Source organism: Oratosquilla oratoria, chromosome 22 (genome assembly GCF_046742065.1).
Source record: "Oratosquilla oratoria isolate Oo_2021 chromosome 22, ASM4674206v1, whole genome shotgun sequence".
Classification (NCBI taxonomy): Eukaryota; Metazoa; Arthropoda; class Malacostraca; order Stomatopoda; family Squillidae; genus Oratosquilla; species Oratosquilla oratoria.
The window spans coordinates 37655424-37674016 of record NC_134798.1 but is presented as its reverse complement, the minus strand read 5'-3'; the positions used below and the strand labels follow the sequence as shown (position 1 = coordinate 37674016).

General features: G+C 40.5%; 1 protein-coding gene across 5 annotated transcripts in view; it reads right to left on the bottom strand.

The window, feature by feature from the left end:
* Window positions 1–319: 319 nt before the first annotated feature.
* cher (filamin A protein cher) overlaps window positions 320–18593 on the bottom strand; it is a 124035-nt gene continuing 105761 nt past the window's right edge. For 3 of the 5 annotated variants that reach the window (XM_076205738.1, XM_076205736.1, XM_076205734.1), the window contains exons 10-16: window positions 13881–14074; window positions 12315–12540; window positions 11722–11924; window positions 6472–6694; window positions 6197–6285; window positions 4718–4831; window positions 320–1037 (exon numbers count right to left, since the gene is read on the bottom strand). In XM_076205738.1, coding sequence (XP_076061853.1) covers window positions 4736–4831; window positions 6197–6285; window positions 6472–6694; window positions 11722–11924; window positions 12315–12540; window positions 13881–14074 — 1031 coding nt within the window. In that variant the 3' untranslated portion in view covers window positions 320–1037; window positions 4718–4735. The remainder of the gene's footprint in view (window positions 1038–4717; window positions 4832–6196; window positions 6286–6471; window positions 6695–11721; window positions 11925–12314; window positions 12541–13880; window positions 14075–18593) is intronic. The other 2 variants (XM_076205737.1, XM_076205735.1) reach the window with 1 other exon arrangement.

Here is an 18593-nt window from a genome sequence, read left to right as displayed (position 1 = left end):
CTGATTAAATATCTTATATTTTTTCATATATATCTTATTTAGAATTTGAGCATAATTTATTAGTGTCTAGATTTATATATAGTTATGTCCACTTCATTAGAGTCAAGACAACAATGGCTACTGTTGATCCTTTAGCCAAGTCTTGAAACACTGAAAAGACTCCTTTTGCCTTTTATCTTCTGGGACTCAGTGGTAACCATATGGTTGTGATAAACATATGAATCTATGCCAATTGAATAATGAGAATCACTGTTGAAATGCTGTCTGAACAGTCATCCTTTTGTATACACCAAGAATGGTCATGTGAAGCAGACAGGGATAAAGCGGGAGAAAGTATATCTTTTATTTGATATTTTACATAGTATAAGGGGAGACAGGATTTATTTTCTTTGATAAACCACAGTGCATCAGAAATTCAGAAATGATATTCAAGAATAAGAAGGTGACAACAATAATAACAGCTTGGGTTTCTGCTTCACTCGTTGTTGGGTCTTCCGACTCAAAGGTTGAAAGTTCCATGACGAGGAGGAGTCTCACACTCCAAAGCACTTCTTGAGGTCTGCATATGGTTGCCTGGGAGACACCAACAGATACTTAATCCTTTAGAGTTGGGAGAAGGGATATTGCAGTCTTCTCAGCTGACTGGGTCCTCAAGAAGTGCTTATGAATGTGGACTTGCAATGTTGGCTGGAAAAAATGGGACGGTAGTCTTCCACTCGAGTTGATCCATCTCCACTGGTCCAAAAACTGCACCACAGACAGGAGGCTTTTTTCAGTTCACAACAGCCTATGGTGTGCATTCTTTGAGTTCTTCAGGGAGTAGGGCCTTGTGTGAAACATGTGTGGGTGGAAGAGGCCACTGTCATTTCATGCTTAAGAGTGACTGCACCTCAGGGTGGTGGCTTCCCTGGGGCCTGAATGTTCTCGGTACACTGGAGGTTCTAGACGGAAACGGTGAAAGGTGAGCCTGGGATGTGGTCATCTCCCCACTTGACGATGAGAATGTAGTCCCCACGGTCGCGCACCACATAACCCACCTGTAGGACAACACAACAATGATTACTGACAGTCCAAGGAAACTGATTGCAGCCTTTGTGACTAGATGGACTCTCCCAAGAGGGTGGATGGGTTTCAATGAATCCTCTTTGGTAATAGATCATTCACTAACAAATGTCTACATTTAAATGAAACTTATGGTAAATTTAAGGGATATCAGCATTTTTGACATAATTTTACTTCTTTGGTGAGAAAGGGGTCAATAATATGCTAGTCCATTACTTATTTGGGACCAGTGTAAAACATGCTGGATCCTCGTCATAATGGCAGCCAGTGAAATTTTGCCATCGTGGCCATGCTGGGAAAACATCAAACAGGTTAGGCCAATCAATTCTTGGGGCTCCAGTGTATCAAAATTATTATATACACTGAAAATTGTATACTTATAAAGTATAAAAAATCATATGGACAAAAATGTTTTTGCACACATGGTAATTAAAGAATATGTTTTTCTTTAGCAAAATGGCTGCCTTCTCTCTTGGTTCTGAAGCTCAAACCTGGGATCAGGTCAATGTGGTTGGGGTGTTTAGGGGGGAGAGGGATGAGAGGGGGTACCCAAAAAATTATCATTGATAATGAAATAGGGGGAAACATTACATAAAAATTAATTACCTCCAGTGATGGGACAAGTATCTGACAACTACTGCATAAAGTCAAAGAGAAAAAGCCTAAGATACAAGTAACTACTGCTCTGAGGACATGCATACATCAATCAGTCTGTTACAAAATTCTCTCTTGTAAGAGTCCCACTGCACCTAGGTAACTGGCAACAGCCACCAGATTGGCTGTAAGTCACTCAAGAAAGAAATATTGAGTTATTTGTGTATGGTTAAGGTGGGACAGTGTAAGATGATATATTCTATGTCTTCTGCGTAAAGGCCTATTCTGTCTTGGTACTTTTTAGTACTGAAGGTGCATCCCAAAGGGGTTGGTACCCAGTTTCCAGACCAGATTTATGATCCAGATCAGGTCAGGAACATACATATATGCACTTGCTCTATCAATGACTTGTGTGTTGCCACTACTTTGTCCTATTGGTTTCTAAAAGACATGAGTGATTATGATCCTGCTTGAAACACGTCACAACACCAAACAGTTGTGCCATGCAACATTCTCCCATGATAGTACTTTCAGTGAGCATTCCAGATACTCCATTACACAACATACCTTATACATCTACTTGTGCACAATGAACATGGATTATTGAAAGGTACTTGATATCACCAAGATCATGAAAGATAATGCCAACTAACTAGATTCTATGTTGTTCATCTATTCATAACTTGAGGGGGGCTGGGATAAATGGAATATGGTGAAAAAATTAAAGTTGTTTTTGTAAGAAATACAGACGAAATAAGCTGAATGTGAGGCTTATGATATTTGATAAATTGTGGTTTATCCAGGGCCCTCACATGTGTGTGTATTACCTAGTTGTATTTACCTAGTTGAATTTTACGGGAAGGGGAGCTATGCTCGTGGTGTCCCGTCTTCATATCTCATTTTATCTAAACTATTTTTAAATTCATGTGTTGTTTTTGCACACACTACTTTCTCATCTAACTTGTTCCAACTGTCTATTACTCTGAGGAAAGCTGTTCTTGATTTTCTTTCCGTGTCCTCTTGTATTTCTATCATCCCATTTTATTAGATCCTCTCTATCAATAATTTCTATGCCTTTCATGATTCTGTAAATAGCTATCAAATCTCCTCTCTCTCTTCTTTGCTCTAGTGTCTGTAGCTCAAGTTTTGCTAGTCTCTCTTCATATGATAGTTTTGAGAGTGTTGGTGCCAATTTTGTAATTGCTCTTTGTATTCTTTCAAGTTTTTTTTATACATTTTTTGTACTTGGTGACCACATCGTTGCTGCATATTCCAATCTTGGTCTTATCAGAGTGATTAGTATTTTCTTCACCATTTCTTCATCCAGGTATGTAAATGCCACTTTGATTGTTCTTATTAAATTATAAGTTTCACCAAAAATCTTATTTATTTGTTTCTCAGGTGACATATTATTCATAATAATGACTCTCAGGTCCTTCTCATTTTCAACTTTTTTTATACTTTCTTCTCCCAATTTATATGATCCTGTTATTCTGTTTTTGCTTTTTCCAAATTCCATTATACTACACTTTTTAGTATTGAACTCCATCTCCCACTTCTTACTCCATTCCCATACTTTATTTAGATCACTCTGTAGTGACTCACAATCTTCTTCTGTGTTCACTTTTTTTAATAGTTTTGCATCATCTGCAAAGAAGCTCATATAACTTTCAATTTCTTCATCCATATCATTAACATATATAGCAAACATTATTGGGGCCAGAACTGTTCCTTGTGGAACACCACTTATTACTTCATCCCAATTTGAGTGTTTGTCTCTTATCACTACTCTCATTTTTCTTTCTTGCAAAAAGTCTTCCATCCATTTAAGCAGTTTGCCCTGTATTCCTCCTTCAGTTTCTAATTTCTTAAGCAACTTCTTATGTGGTACTTTGTCAAAAGCTTTTTTTAGGTCTAGAAATGCACAATCAGCCCATCCATCTCTTTCTTGTATTATATCTATTAGCCTTGAATAGAAATATATTAAATTGGTGACGCATGATCGTCCTTGTCTGAATCCAAATTGCCTTGGATTTAGCAAATTTTTTTTAAATATTTGACCCATCTACTTTTGACAATTCTCACAAATTTTTGCTATTGTACTTGTTAGAGAGACTGGTCTATAGTTGGTAGGGTCTTCTTTATTTCCCCCTTTATATATAGGTACTATATTTGCTTTTTTCCAATCTTCTGGAACTTTTCCTTCTTTCAAGGAACTGTTTATTATGCTATGTATTTTGTCTGCCAGTTCATTTGTGCATGTGTGTGTGTGGGGGGGGGGTCATATGTCCAGAGGTGGCACATTTAAGGGGGGGGTGGCAATTCCAGACCACAAGGTTGACAAAATAATTATAATAAAAAAAAGGTCAGAGGAGCCCGGAGTATTTTACCATAATATATGGATTTTGCACAAGAATCAACAAAATATTAAATATTTTCCTTTGTCCTTTCTGCAATAGGGACATTAAATAACATAGCTATAATAGGCAGTAAGGAATGGTGGTGATGGGGGGGGGGGGGTGTATTACTGAGAACTTTGCCCCGGGGTGGCACTTAGGCATGTAAGGGCTCTGGGTTTGTTAAAATTGTGTGGAGTATGGAAAAATTTGATAGTGGTCTTAGAGTAGAGATGCAGGTATGCAGTTGTGAGGACAGATCATCATAGGAATATTACTACTGAGATACTAGATGTATTTCTGTTGGAGTGAAATAGGAAAGGATATTTCTCATGGGAAAGGAGGCAATGTTTCAATAATCACATCACACATATCAATTGGAACAAAATACTGTTCTATAAAGAAAGAAAAAAATATACATACATCTGCAAGGGTGGGTAAGTTGGAGGGCAAAAAATTAAATAATTAAACAAAATAATCATAAAAACATACTGGCTGATAGAGTGAGGTCAGCTAAGACCTCTGGTCCAGTACAGCAACACTTCAACTCTAAACACTCATTTGTGGGAAAGGGGAACACTTGTTTACTTATAGAGCACAAAAAATAATCTACAAACACAAACACAATCCTGTACAATACAAGATTTTTATCAAAAACACAAAACCTCTGGAGGCTGCAGTATTTAAACAGAGACGGTGAAAGGAGATCCAGGAATGTGCTCTTCGCCCCATTTGACGAGGAGAATGTAGTTTCCGCGATCATGCACCTTGTAACCCACCTGTGGCAAGAGCCTTTAAGTGAGTTCTGAGAGGGATGGGTAACTGGAGGAGCAGCAGTCATAGCTAATTCAGTACCTCAGGGACTAGGGACTTGAGAGTGGCAATTACTTTTTAAACTATTCTGACCTTCCCTAAACTTCGAACTACAAGCACAATGCTGAACATTATTTCTCCTCACAAACTTCCTTAGAGATACCGAACCTTTGCTGTCCATTATAAAGAAATGTACTCATCTAGGGTTAGTATCTAGTATATTACAAGTCCTGGAGAGGGCTTTGTAGTCTAGTTTGCATTGTATGTACTATATAGACAAGAAGCAATACAGAGTTTCAGCATTAGAACTCTTTCCATGTCTTTCACATTATATGCACCATTTGGAGATTGCAAATGCAAGGAAGACCCATGATTGTAGCATGCAAAACTATACAAGTGCTATGAATCTAGACTAGGGTTGTCATCTATGTAAAGTCTACATAATTATTAATGCAACTGTTGTGCCAGCTCATTCTTAGTTTGCCCACAATGCAAAGAAATATGCAAGGATTTGTCAGACATAAAAAATGAACTTAATCTGTGGGTGATGGCTCTGTCAAAACGAGTACCACCAAACTTGACTTGAAACATATATACAAAAACAAAGGCTCATTGACAACTTCATATAGACTAGAAAAGTAAGGAAAATTTAATTGCCTACTTATATTAACTTAAATTCACTATCATATATCACTAGCGAGAATGAAATGGGTTGGAGTGGGTATATGCCTTTTGATTTTGGCTTCCTCCCTGGCAAGGAGGAAAAGACCTTTGGTATATGAATAAAGTTTGAATAAAAACATGTGCACTAGTTGGGTGATTCTTCCCACAATTTGATTTCAAAGAGCAGTGATGAATTGCATATGAACACTGAAATTACAATTGGTAATAACATCTTTGCATAACTGAACAATGAATAGATTGCTAATTAGAATGAATAATTTTCTACTCAAAGACTAGTTTCTGCTTGTGAAAAGTAAACATTAGCAAGATTAATTCAGTCAGTAACTGGGAAGAAAACAACTTACAAAATTAATAATTGAAAGAAAAACTAATATATTTCTGATACATTGTGCAAAATTAAGATTCTATTACTATGTGAAACTAAGGAATGCTGAGACTAATGACATGCTTTATATCAACAAATCAAGTCATTACATATCAGCTTCATTCTTTTACATGTTCCAACAACACAAATCTCTGAAATAAGCAGAAGCTATCAATCAAGGCCATATTTTAAGTAAGGAGGTCTTATAAATATTTAGGAGTATAGCCTGGAGACTTCAGTGCCTTGATGTCTAGAAACTGGAAGGGCAAACCAAAATACTGACCTGGTAGTTGTTATGTCCCTGGTGCTTGATATAAACTTCCTCGCATGGGGCCTTAGGGCCATACACACCCACATACAAGATATTGTTGCCTGTGGATTGATGAAGAGAAATGTATTGCATGGTTTCTTAATCAACATCAAAACTTATGTTTCATTTCTTAAAATTCTAATATCTGAGTAATTCATTGTACTAGATTTTTTTGTCCTTGGTCTACAATACTACATGTGTCTGACATTTACAAAGTTACAAAGTCTGTCAAAATGCAAGACCCTTACCAGCCTTGGAGGCATTGACTGTGAAGTTGTTCTGGCGATTGAGATGCGCCTTCTTGAGGCCGAGACCCTTGGAGGAGATTTTGGAGGCATCTGAAGTGAAGTGTGGAATGACTGGGCCCTGAGGTCCATGGCTCTTGGCTTTCTTCTCAACAGTCTCCACAACCACAGAGGCAGACTCCTGAATGGTGCCCTTTTCACCCACAGCCTCACCTGTACACTTCACCTGTGAGAATAATCAAGCCTGAGATCAGTTTGGATGAAAAGATAACTTCATCATCTAGGGAAAGACAAGTGGAAAAAATAAAATAATCAATTCATGATTATTGTTAATGAATTGTGCCCTTCATGTCACTCAGATTATTGTAAAATCATCAAGCGTTTTGAGTCGTACTTTTATTCTAGGCAGTGATGTATCGTGTAGGAGCAGTGAGCTGCAAGAATAACTGGCTAGTGGCCGTATGGAGCATTTGGCCAATATAAAGTTACAAGCCCAAGTTCATACACCTCAGTGGTGCGGCACGGTGCGGCACCATCTGTCTGTTTGATTCTCATTAATTATTAGTTATATGTCAATTTATTATCAGTTACTATTTATCTGTTTGTTTATTATTTAACTATACCTATGCATTTATTCATGTATTTTATTTGTTATTTACATTATTATAGTTTTTATCTATTCATTTATTATTATTTTGATTTTTTTTTGCATCCGACCTAGTATGGACCAAAAGGTCTCCTGTCGGTATGCTCTGCCTTTGTAATCCTTTGTAATTCATATGAATCAATTTGCAGTATGAGCAAAATTGTCCACACCAATGACTCAACCAATGTTACCAAAATGTTTTATTAATCAAGAAATGGTAACTTGGCAACTATGCCCCCATTCACTAATAAACTTGCTATGTACCAATTTTGGGTAACAAATGATCAATTTTTTGATCATGATTGTTATCTGGTTGGTTGACCCACATTCAAGATTAAATTTTAATGTTCCTTTTATGGTTGCAATCTAAATAACAATATTTACTACAGCCAGTTACCTCCTTGTACCCATTAGGTCACCATATTCAATAAATTTAGTTCAGCTGAGGCTTGGCCCTCAGACTAACAAGGATTAGATCATTTACTCAGTCCAGACATACATACATACACCAAAGGCTTTCTTCCCCCTTACACCGGAGGTAGCCAAAAAAAAAAAAACCATTTCCACCCATTCCATCCCCTACATACTCCACTCCCCTCCACCCTCTTCCCTCCCTCTTATCTTGGCACATCCTGCATGACTGGTCATCCCTGCATCTTGTCCACTGCCCTGGGTCAGAAGCAGTGTCACAAGACACAGCACATTCACAGCAAGGCCACTTCATTAATTTGGTGACCCACCCTCTGTGTCCCCTCATGTAGAAAAGGAGAAGACAGGGAGAAATCCCTTCAGGCTGCATCAATTTATTTCTCATACATACTCCCTCCCACTCCCCCTCATGCATCACAGCATTGTCCATACACAACTATTCTCCATTCACCCCTAACCTCCTGTCCTCTCCTGTCCTTCCTTAACAGACATTACCCTCTTTCTCAATGCCCCTTTTACCCCATCCATCCATCTCATCCTAGGTGACCCCCTCATGTTCACTCCTTCCACCTCTGCCTTCCCCACCTCTTTTACTAATCTTTCTTCACTCATTCTTTCCACATGTCCAAAGCATTCCAATACTCTTTCATTAATCCTATCTCCAGCTCCCTTTCCACCCGTTCTCCTCCAAACCTCCTCATTTCTCACTATCTAGCCAACTAGCCCTTATCATACTTCTCAGGTATTTCATCTCACATTCAAATTCCTCTCTTATGTTCCATGTTTCTGCCTCATACAGTGCTATCGGCAATACCTCCTTCATACAATCTCTTAGCATCCATTCCCAAATGTCTATTTCTCATTACACTTTTTAATTCACCAAGGCATTTACTCACTTCTCTCAATCTACATTCTAACCTCCACTTCCACTCTTCCATTTCCTGCCACATTCGCACCCAAGTATCTAAAACTATCCACTTCCTCCAGTCTCTCTCCCTTAATACTCACTTCCAGCCTGCTGCCAATTTCACCCCTTGTACATCTCATCACCTTAATTTTACCCACATTTATCTTCAACTTCTTTCTTTCACACACCATCTCAAACTGTCACTAACTTCCTCAATCCCTCCTCTGATCCTGCTACAAGAGCAGTGTTGTCAGCAAACAACTGGCTTATCTCCCACTTTTCTCCATTTTCTTTAACCATCTCCAATCCCTGACCCACTATCTTTGCATTCACCTCTGACCTACACAACCCCTACCTGTCCTAAACCCAGTGTTCCTCACCAATTACTCCTTGTTCCTCTCCTAATTCTCTCGATCAAGACCCTCCCATAAGTCTTCCCAGCTGATCCTTCTGAAACTACTACACTCACATTTGTCCCCTTTCCTTTGTAAAGTGGAACTACACAGGCACTCCTCCAGCACTCTATCCTCTTAAACAAACATTAAATAACCTCACCAGCCAGTCCACCATCACTGTACCTCCTTTTTTCAGACACTCTTCATGGCATCCATCCATCCCAGGTGCCTTACCTGCTCTCATCATAACAGCTGCCTTCACTTCATCTTTCCTTATTTCTCCTCTATTTTCCTCAATCACAACGGTCATTTTCTTAGCGCTTCCCACTGCAACTACCTTTCCCTTCCTATCCTCTTCCACATTTAGCAATTCTCTAAAATATTCTGCCCACCTTCCTCTCACTGCCTTCTCTTCCATTATCATCTCTCCATCTGCACCTTTTACCTTTTCTTCTCTATTTGATTTGCATCCTCTTCCTCTTTTAATTTCTTTCCAAAACATTTTTTTATTACTTTCAAAATTTCCTGTCATACTCTTACCCCATTTTACATCTGCCCTCCTCTTTGCCTCCCTTATCTTATGCTATACTTCTCTTCTCTTTACTTTGTACCTCTCATATGATTCCTTTGTCCTAATTTGTAACCAATCTATGAAAGCCTGCTTCTTCTCTTCTACACCCCTCTTTGCTTCCTCATCCCACCACTTACTACCCTTCCTTCTATTTCCTCCCATTCTCCTTGTTCCACACACAATCTTTGCACACCTTATGACTCCCTCCTTGAACCATCCCCATTCCTCCACTCTTAGTTCTACCTCCTGCTCCTCTCTCAGCTTCTTATTATATTATTTCTCCTTTTCTTTCTCATTAAAGAAGTTTACTCTAAACACCTCCCTACCTTCCTTTTCCTCCTCCACCTATTCTCCACTCTCAACTTACCTTCCACCAAAAAATTATCTGATATTCTCCCACTCTCTCCCCTTAGATCATGTACATCTTTACCTCTTCCTACTATACTCCTGGTTACCAATATATAGTCCATTAATGCTTTATCTACCACCCTTCCATCCACCACCCTCTCCCATGTGTACTTATGCTTGACTTTCTTCCAAAACACTGTATTTGCTATCATCAACTATCTTTCAAGACATCTCCACCATCAACTCTCCAGTACAATTTTTTCCTGGACTATCATTTTTCCTGGAACTCCATACTTTCCAATCACTCCATCTATTGATTCCTTTCCTACCCTAGCATTAAGATCTCCCAACACCACTAAATTGACATTTTTCCGTAATCCCTCTATGCACTCGTTTAAATTCATCCAAAAAGCCTCCCTTTCTTCTACACTCTTCTCACTACCAGGCCCATACGCACTTACAAAAACCCACATCTCCCTTCCCAGCTTCACCTTCATCCACATTAACCACTTCCACATGGTGACGCCTACGTAGGCGTCATGAGGAGCAAGTGGGTACCCGATGATGCCGACATAGGCGTCTTGATTATATTTATTGTAGTCGTACCTACATAACCTCCATTCTCTCTAAACTGGCTTCATCATATTTTCTATGGTTATCAAAATTCACGGGTGAAAGAGAACGAACGATTGAGCACCGACTTTATTTTTTATAATGCGATTATTATGACGCAACATCGCACGTCGGGCAGCTAATGCTGCCAGACGTGTGATGTGCCCCGGAGTGAAGAGGTTAACCTTGAAGAAACCTTCCGCTCCACTACATGATTACCTACCTCTTCACTTACTAGTATAGCCACCCCTTCTCCCTTGTCCTCTCTTCACTCCTGAGAACCTCCCAATTACACTTCCAAACTCACACTTGCCCCTCCCTTTCAACTTAGTTTCACTCAATGCCAACACATCCATCTTTCTTTTCACAAACATACTATCTCTTCCCTCTTACCACATCCAGACACATTAAAAGATCCAAAGCTAAGGGTACCGATTGGAAAACTCCTAGACTTTTTTATGCCTTTACTTTTTTTAGGTATGTCCCCTTTGGGGCTGCAGGTAGCAGGATTCCTAGTCCTATCCCTGTCCCGTTTTTTTTTTTTTTTTTTTTTTTTTTGTCGCCTCGTACAACTCAATTGGGAAGAACTTGGTGGCAGCACTCTTTTCCCCCACCACAGGGTAAGCAAGAAAAGGAAATGAATATTCAGAGAAATGTTACAGGACAGTAACAAGGGGTGGGGGGACAGCATAACGGAGGGACAGTCGCAGTACAATATAAGTGTCATCATTTCTCTATGAACAGAGGCTTCCTTTATCACAGACAAAATGATGTGTGGCACTTCATATATTTAAATCTACATCTCATCCTAAATGTGGTTTGCTTGCATGTGTTGTCATTGCTCTCTGACATGTAGAGATGCTCACCTCTTGGAGACAAAGACATCACCATTAATAGGGGAGGTGTGGCCAGGATGTATGTTAAAAGATATATAGGACCACCAGGTTGTTACCCACTTTTCAGGTGCAACAAAGTATTCCTGTAGAGCCCTGTATATCTATATAATCACTCGTGGTCAGTTGTATTAGTACTGTAGACTTTTCCCTTTCTTCCTTGAACTATAGTATATCGTATTTTTGGGCATATAAGACGCAGTTAAGAAAAATGTCTCAGAAAATCACCCTACACCTTAATTGCTCAAGGTCAGGCTCTGAATAGGCTTGGTATAATGCCAAGTGGTGGTTTCAGTGCCATGGTAGGCCTAATAGTACTCTAAATGAAACTCTAAATACCTTCTTTATAAAACGTTTCAGAATCACTTAATCCGTTGTCTTGGTTCCTTCCTGTAGGAGGTCCACGGCCCCCAGGCTACCAGAAAGGAAATTAATATAAAGAAATTCCTCACCTTGAAGGGAGATCCAACAATGTGGTATCCATTGTATTTAATAGCAATGTAGTAGTCTCCCGGGACAAGTGGAGTGTATCGGACCTTGTAGCCTTCTTCTACCTCTGTACAATCCATGGACACCTTTGAGGGGCCATCAATTGTGACTGCCAAGGTACCAGCGCCAGCACTGCAGGTGTCCACAATGAAGTCGGTCTTGTGACCTACAGGGAGAAACGAGATTTGATTAGCTTTGTAACAGCTCTTGTAACAATATACTGGGTCTTAAAATTTGCTGGGAGTGCAATAGAACTACTTAAAAAAAGGCAGAAGTCTGTAAGGAGACAGTGCTATGATATTTCAGAAAACTATCTAGAAACGCATTTCTGTTCATCAAACACTCCAACATCATGATACACTACATAAGTTTCATTGTAGTCAAGTCCAGATGACTCTGTTCTGTGGAGAGAACCCCAGCGAGAACAAGGTCCGTCCCTCAGTTACTGAACAAAATTTTACTGTAGTGACCAAAGGAAAATCTGTATAATGTGCCAGGGTATGGAGGGAGTCGAAACTGAACAATAGGAAAGACAGAGGACGGTCACTGCACGTACCGGAAACGCAGCCTTCCAAGCCCTTTCCACTTGCGGAGACGGCAGCGGGATCTCCTTCATCTTTGCCAATGCGGAGCCTGAATGGTGATCCCGGAATATGGATACCATTAAACTTGATGTGGATAAAGTGAACTCCGTTTTCGCGTGGGAGAACACGAACACTGTAGGTCTCGTCATCAAGGAGATCCTGGAAGCAATCGTCTTCTTGGCCGGATGGCGACACCATCTGAAAGGATTGGGACAAGTATCAAGAACATGTTCCTATCAGATACTAGAAAAAAATAAATAAATAAACTCAATGTGTGTACAGAAGGCCCTCAATTAACACGGATTCAAATAACACGGATTTTATTTCAAAACCATCTCAAATGTAGAGAACCGTTTTTAAAATTCGCGGCGCGTTGGGCACGCATACGCGCAGACTACAATATATTTACATTGTTTTGTATATTACATAGGATACATAATAAATATTATATTTGTACAATTGCATTTGCATTATTCTTTTTAAAAATTAATTTGTATGTTATAAATGAACTTGTACGGTGGATATTAGCTGTGAGGTAAAGTGTTCTGAAGCTTAGGTCTACATTACCATCCTACAAGCTGCAAAAACTATCTGGGGTACAGTATATACCGGTATTCGTAAATTTTTAGTTTCGACCATGGGCGCAATATAGCAATAGAAAATTAATTACTAATTTTGTAAATTATAATGCATCAACGTAATATGCAATTTTGTGAGCGGAAAAAAAAGGTGCTAAAACAGATTTCGTAACGAAGTCGTGTCGGACGAATGGTACGCCATGTTTATGATAGATGCCGACGTCGAAGAAATGAAAGGATGATAAATTCGTCTAACCTAAACTAAACTAACCTGTGTTTAATAAATCATTACCTGCAAATTAAATGTCATCCGGCTCGTCCTCGTTGTCGTCGTCGTGAGAGACGTTGGCGGGCTTTTCAACCACTCTCTCAGCTTGCGGGGTATACAAAGTTCTTGCAGCTTGAAGGAATGCATGTATCTCCGCTCCATAACATTCCTTCAAGAAAATGTACCTGGCGAGGTACTGTCGGAAGTACCGAGGCCGTCAATTGACAGACGACAAGATGGCGTCCCGATCCTATGCTACCGACTTCGTTCATTAGCATATTTGCTTGTAGCAAGGTATTTTTTATTTTCATTTCCGCCCACAAAATTGCATATTACGTTGATACATTTTAATTTACAAAATTAATAATTAATTTTCTATTGCTATATTGCGCCCATGGTCGAAACTAAAAAAATACCCCGGTATTTAATATGGAATGTCAGCATACGCGGATTTGGTCATACACGGTAATTTCAGGAACCTAACCACCGCGTTATTTGAGGGCTTTCTGTATTACATATAAATACAACTAAAATCAACGTAGTCATTTTCACAATCTTTACTAAATTCCTTGGGTATGTAAAGTCTTGCTGCGTTTCTGGAAGCTACACGGACAAAAATATCTAAGTTTTGTCCCCGCCCTCTAGTTATACAAGAGTCCTTGGACGATTACACAACACTGCCCTCAACGTACCTTGCAGTCCAGCTGTCCTCTGGCTCCATTCCTACATACAATGAAGTTCTGTGCCTTGTTGGGTTTGGCGCCCTGTTCCGGGAACTGTCCGATCTCGACCTTGCGTGCCTCGCCCATAGACGGTGTGATGTAGACCTTGTAAGGAGAGTCGGGGATGTGCTTGTCGTTGAACTTGATACCAACACGGTACTCACCTGCAAATAAACAGCCAATGTTTAGTTTCAGAGATGATAAAAGTTGAACAGAGCATGATACACTTCGTCTACGTTCTACATAATGTGACAAGTTAAGTAAATGACAACTCTGTTCCAAGAAAGCTAAAAGAACAGCTAAGAGAACGCTTATGAGGACAGGAACAAGTAACCTAATGAACAAATTATTGAACTAAAAGATGGCGTATGTTGTATTTATCATATGCATACACACCACTAAATTTTAATGGTTGCAATATTTTGGTGTGTACTAATGGCTCAAAGGTACCGCCTACCATTGCAAGATACAGACTATTCTAGAAACTGCCTTATCAAATAGCTATTAATAAACCTTGAACACAATCTCTCAGTTACATTACGCCGTTAAAGACCATTCCCAAGAATCTAAAATGATCATCCTTAAAAAGTAAAACGTGATAAAAAAAAAAAAGTAAAAGAAAACGAGAAAAGGAAAAAGATTTGCAGTTTAGGTCGTGGAAATTCATGATGAATGAAGGAACAGTTGTTCATGGGAAGTGGGCACCCCTTTTCTAAGGTTGCAAACCCGTTTTCTACTGTATTCCCTCCTATCAAACTACAAACATATTTTCTAATTATACTGTTTATATTTCTTCAAACAATGTTTTAGCCTCAGAAGTTTACCAATTGAAAACTAATCGCCTGGTTAAATAAACTGCATTTAAGGATTCAAGATATTAATGGAGTCAAACCCAAACAATCAGACAATTTCAGGAAACAACAAATCTTAGGCTAATGCCATTAGCCAAATATACTTTAAAACGCAATTCTTATTCCCACCGTGGTTGAGGAAGAGAGACTTGGCACTTTACTGGGCAGGCACATGATGACTGCATTAGTAAATTGGCCCAACACACACACACACACACACGCACATACACACACACACGCACACACACACAAAGAATACAAAGAGCAATTACAAAATTGGCACCAACACTCAAAATTATCATATGAAGAGAGACTAGCAAAACTTAACTACAGACACTAGAGCAAAGAAGAGAGGAGATTTGATAGCTATTTAGAGAATCATGAAAGGCATAGAAATTATTGATAGAATCTGATAAAATGGGACGATAGAAACACAAGAGGACACGGAAAGAAAATTAAGAAAGACAGCTATAGAAGAGATCTGAAAAAGAACAGCTTTCCTCAGAGTAATAGACAGTTGGAACAAGTTAGATGAGAAAGTTGTGTGTGCAAAAACAATACACGAATTTAAAAATAGTTTAGATAAAATGAGATATGAAGACGGGACACACGAGCATAGCTCCCCTTCCCGTAAAATACAACTAGGTAAATACACACGGCTCGACGGCGCAGTGGTAGCGTCCGCAACTGCTAACTCAGGAATCCTAATTCGAATTCCGCCCAGGGCTGAAATAATTTTAGTATTGCTGCGCTGCGAGCTGTTACTCTAACTCTCGTGGGCGAGGAGTTGGGTGTGTGTGTGTCAGGTCACAACATTACCCATAGATCGGTCATACATGAACTCTGAGCTCTTATCCGGGAGGGTAGTAGCTATCGATCACGAGTCCAACACGTGATCCAAGACCTAGGTGAATGACATGGCTGGTGCTATCAAATGTGATGCACTATTCCGTAGACTGATTGGTGACAGGATAACTCTTGGCCAAGCGTCTTAGCCTGACATAGCACACGTAGACAACAAATGGACGTATGCCACGAGCTTTCAAATTTCCATACTCAAGACAGTATTCAAGAATACAGTCCTGGCTTATTACTATACGACACTCGTATGATAGTGACAAACAAAGGTTTGCACCCCGAACACAATAACGCACACGTTAAAAAAATACTTAACCAATTTGTATCTCATTCGTTATAGGGGGGATTGCGAGAAAAAGCATCCACGACCAGAAACGAGTCCATGTTTAACTCGACCCCTCCGACAAGGTGACGCTCCTTTACGCCCCTTGATTTTGACTAATGTCAAATAATTCTCTTCGGCTACTGGGATGACGTTGTACTGAAAGGGCAATAGCTAGCGAATCCAACAAACCTTCATCGTCCACATTTTCATTCCGAGGATGAACATCTGTCGGTACGTATGGAGGACGTGGTGGCTTGTATGGAGCAGGAGGTGGAGGGGTGTCAGGGGACCAACTCGACTGTGGAAATCGAATTGAAGGGGGAGGAAGAGGTGGAGTTGGACGAGGCGCTGGAAGGGCGGGGCACATGAACGAGTCGAGGTCCTCCTCCTGGATGTAGTGTGTGTAGTGGACTGTTGAGGACATCTGGTTCATTTTGGAGAGCGTGGGCGCCGCCGGTTTGGGCTGGACGTATGGCCGAGTCTGTGGGTAAGACTGCAACTGGGCCGAGTGCGGATTCGAACTCACATGACCACCTCCGACTGTGTACACGCACGAGGACTTGAACTGTGGTTCCTCCATGGTTGAGTGAAATGATTATCTTTTGTGCGAAAAAGAGACTACGACAGAAAAGGCTTCTCTACGGCCGAAGCCGTCACTTTTACTATTTTCGGAAAGCCAAGGTAAATGGCTTTCACTGGTAGCAGGTGGAGATCGAACCGAAGGGTATGTAATTCCGAGGTGGGATTGGTAACAAACGCGCCACAGTGAAAATGGCCTAAGTTCTTAACAGTGCCGATGCTTAGGATCACACTGGAATGAATGAAATTCTGCAGCTGCAGTTGGACGTTAAGCGAGCCACTACTAGGCTGCAAACATTTTGAAAGCCATAGGATTATTATGAAGGCGACGATGGCTTGTGACGTAAATCCTTCAGAACTCTCATGAAAAAGTCAGTTATAATTCTTATTTTCTTATACTCCATATTACCAACATGTTTCAGTTGCAGAACTTCATGCTCCTCTGCTCCGCCGAGACTTCGAGCTACCCGCTATCCTCTGAGGAGCCACGGGTCCCACGAACCGCATCTGCATTTCACAGCAGCCAACTCAAGTCTTCCTCAAAGTACGATTTCTCAACTGTGGTCGATGGCACTCTTTGGGCACTCACGAGGACCTATCTTAAAACTGTCGCCATATCACGTTCCTTTGAAAAGCTGGACGAATGAAATCAACGCTGATTACAAATTCACGAATTTAGTGTAAATCTTCAGTTACGACACTAGCCACTTAATCAGGACGTTTTTATAGTTACGAGTTCTTGGCACTAACATCTTCCGAGTTCACTCATCGCACTGTCTATCCTTCTCTTTCCGATATTTTGATCCACTATTATTTCCACCAACTCCTTGTGTATATAAACTACGCCCAAGCCTGAGGCAGGTCGAAGCGGTTGGGACACGGTGTTACTCTGCTGGTCCCGCCAAACCAGCCTGGGTAGTGGGGACGACCGACGCCCCGCGCGCTTGTGCTCTTCCCGTGCAGCAGAGACGCGGGTCGGCCACGGGCACGGGACCAGCGGGACCGCGAGGGCGGGCAGAGGACGGTGAGGATGATGAGAGGGGCAAAAGAGGCAAGAAATGGAGGCGGCGGGAAAATAGGAAGGTGGGACGCGGGCTACAGCTTCCGCGTAGGTTAGAAATTTGAAAAGGAGGAAGAATGAGAGGATATGAATGACTGATGAAAAGCGAGGTGGGGGGGGGGGGCGCAAAATCCAAACTGGGAGATGACAGCAGGGTGTCACTACCGAATGCCAGCGTGGTTTGCTCGAGTACATACGTCTCGCTGCATTCCTTTAAACAAGTTTTCAAAACGCAAGAAAAATTACGTTATCAGCACAAGTTTCTTGGTTGCAGTGAAACATGTTCCTGCGTAGTGTTACATCATAAAAGATTATGAACAATAATGATTTTTATACTGTTGTAAACACAAGAACCTTTCCCTAACCTTGTTAACATATACTAAATAGACCTCGCGAGGTCAATGTGGGCCGCATGCCTCTCCCCCACACGCTACACATGCTTTGGTGCCTGTCTGTATATACCTACCTGTATATGAGTGTGTGTATGGCAGTGCGTATGTAAATGTGTGTGTGTGTGCATCCGTGTATGTGTGTGTGCGTGTTTTAAGCACACACACATATTTTCAAGTTGAGATTTATACCCTGCAATTCTTATCACAAGAATCTATTCAAATCGAGATGATATGAGGGAAAAACCCACGCCATCATGGAAGTTCACGCCAGGGCGAGTTCAGCAACTCACGAATCTACTGTATCAACTTGTAAAGAATATCTAGCGCAAAGACCGAAATTTTACAGCCTTGCATTAACCCCTTCAATACTACCGACGATGAATGTATTTCTTCTGGCTGTCGCCACGCAATTTTATTCAGCCAAGGGAAATTCCATCCCTGCGAAAACATTAAGCAAAAATCAATTCGCGGGAAAGTTTCCGTCACTCCATACGACAGCAGTAGCATCCCAAACCTCTACAAGTATACATACAAATGTGCCGTATATTACAGTTGCTGGTGAAGAGAAAGGGTAGTTTTAATATTCTCACAACTGAAGTGTGTATTCATATGTTCAAA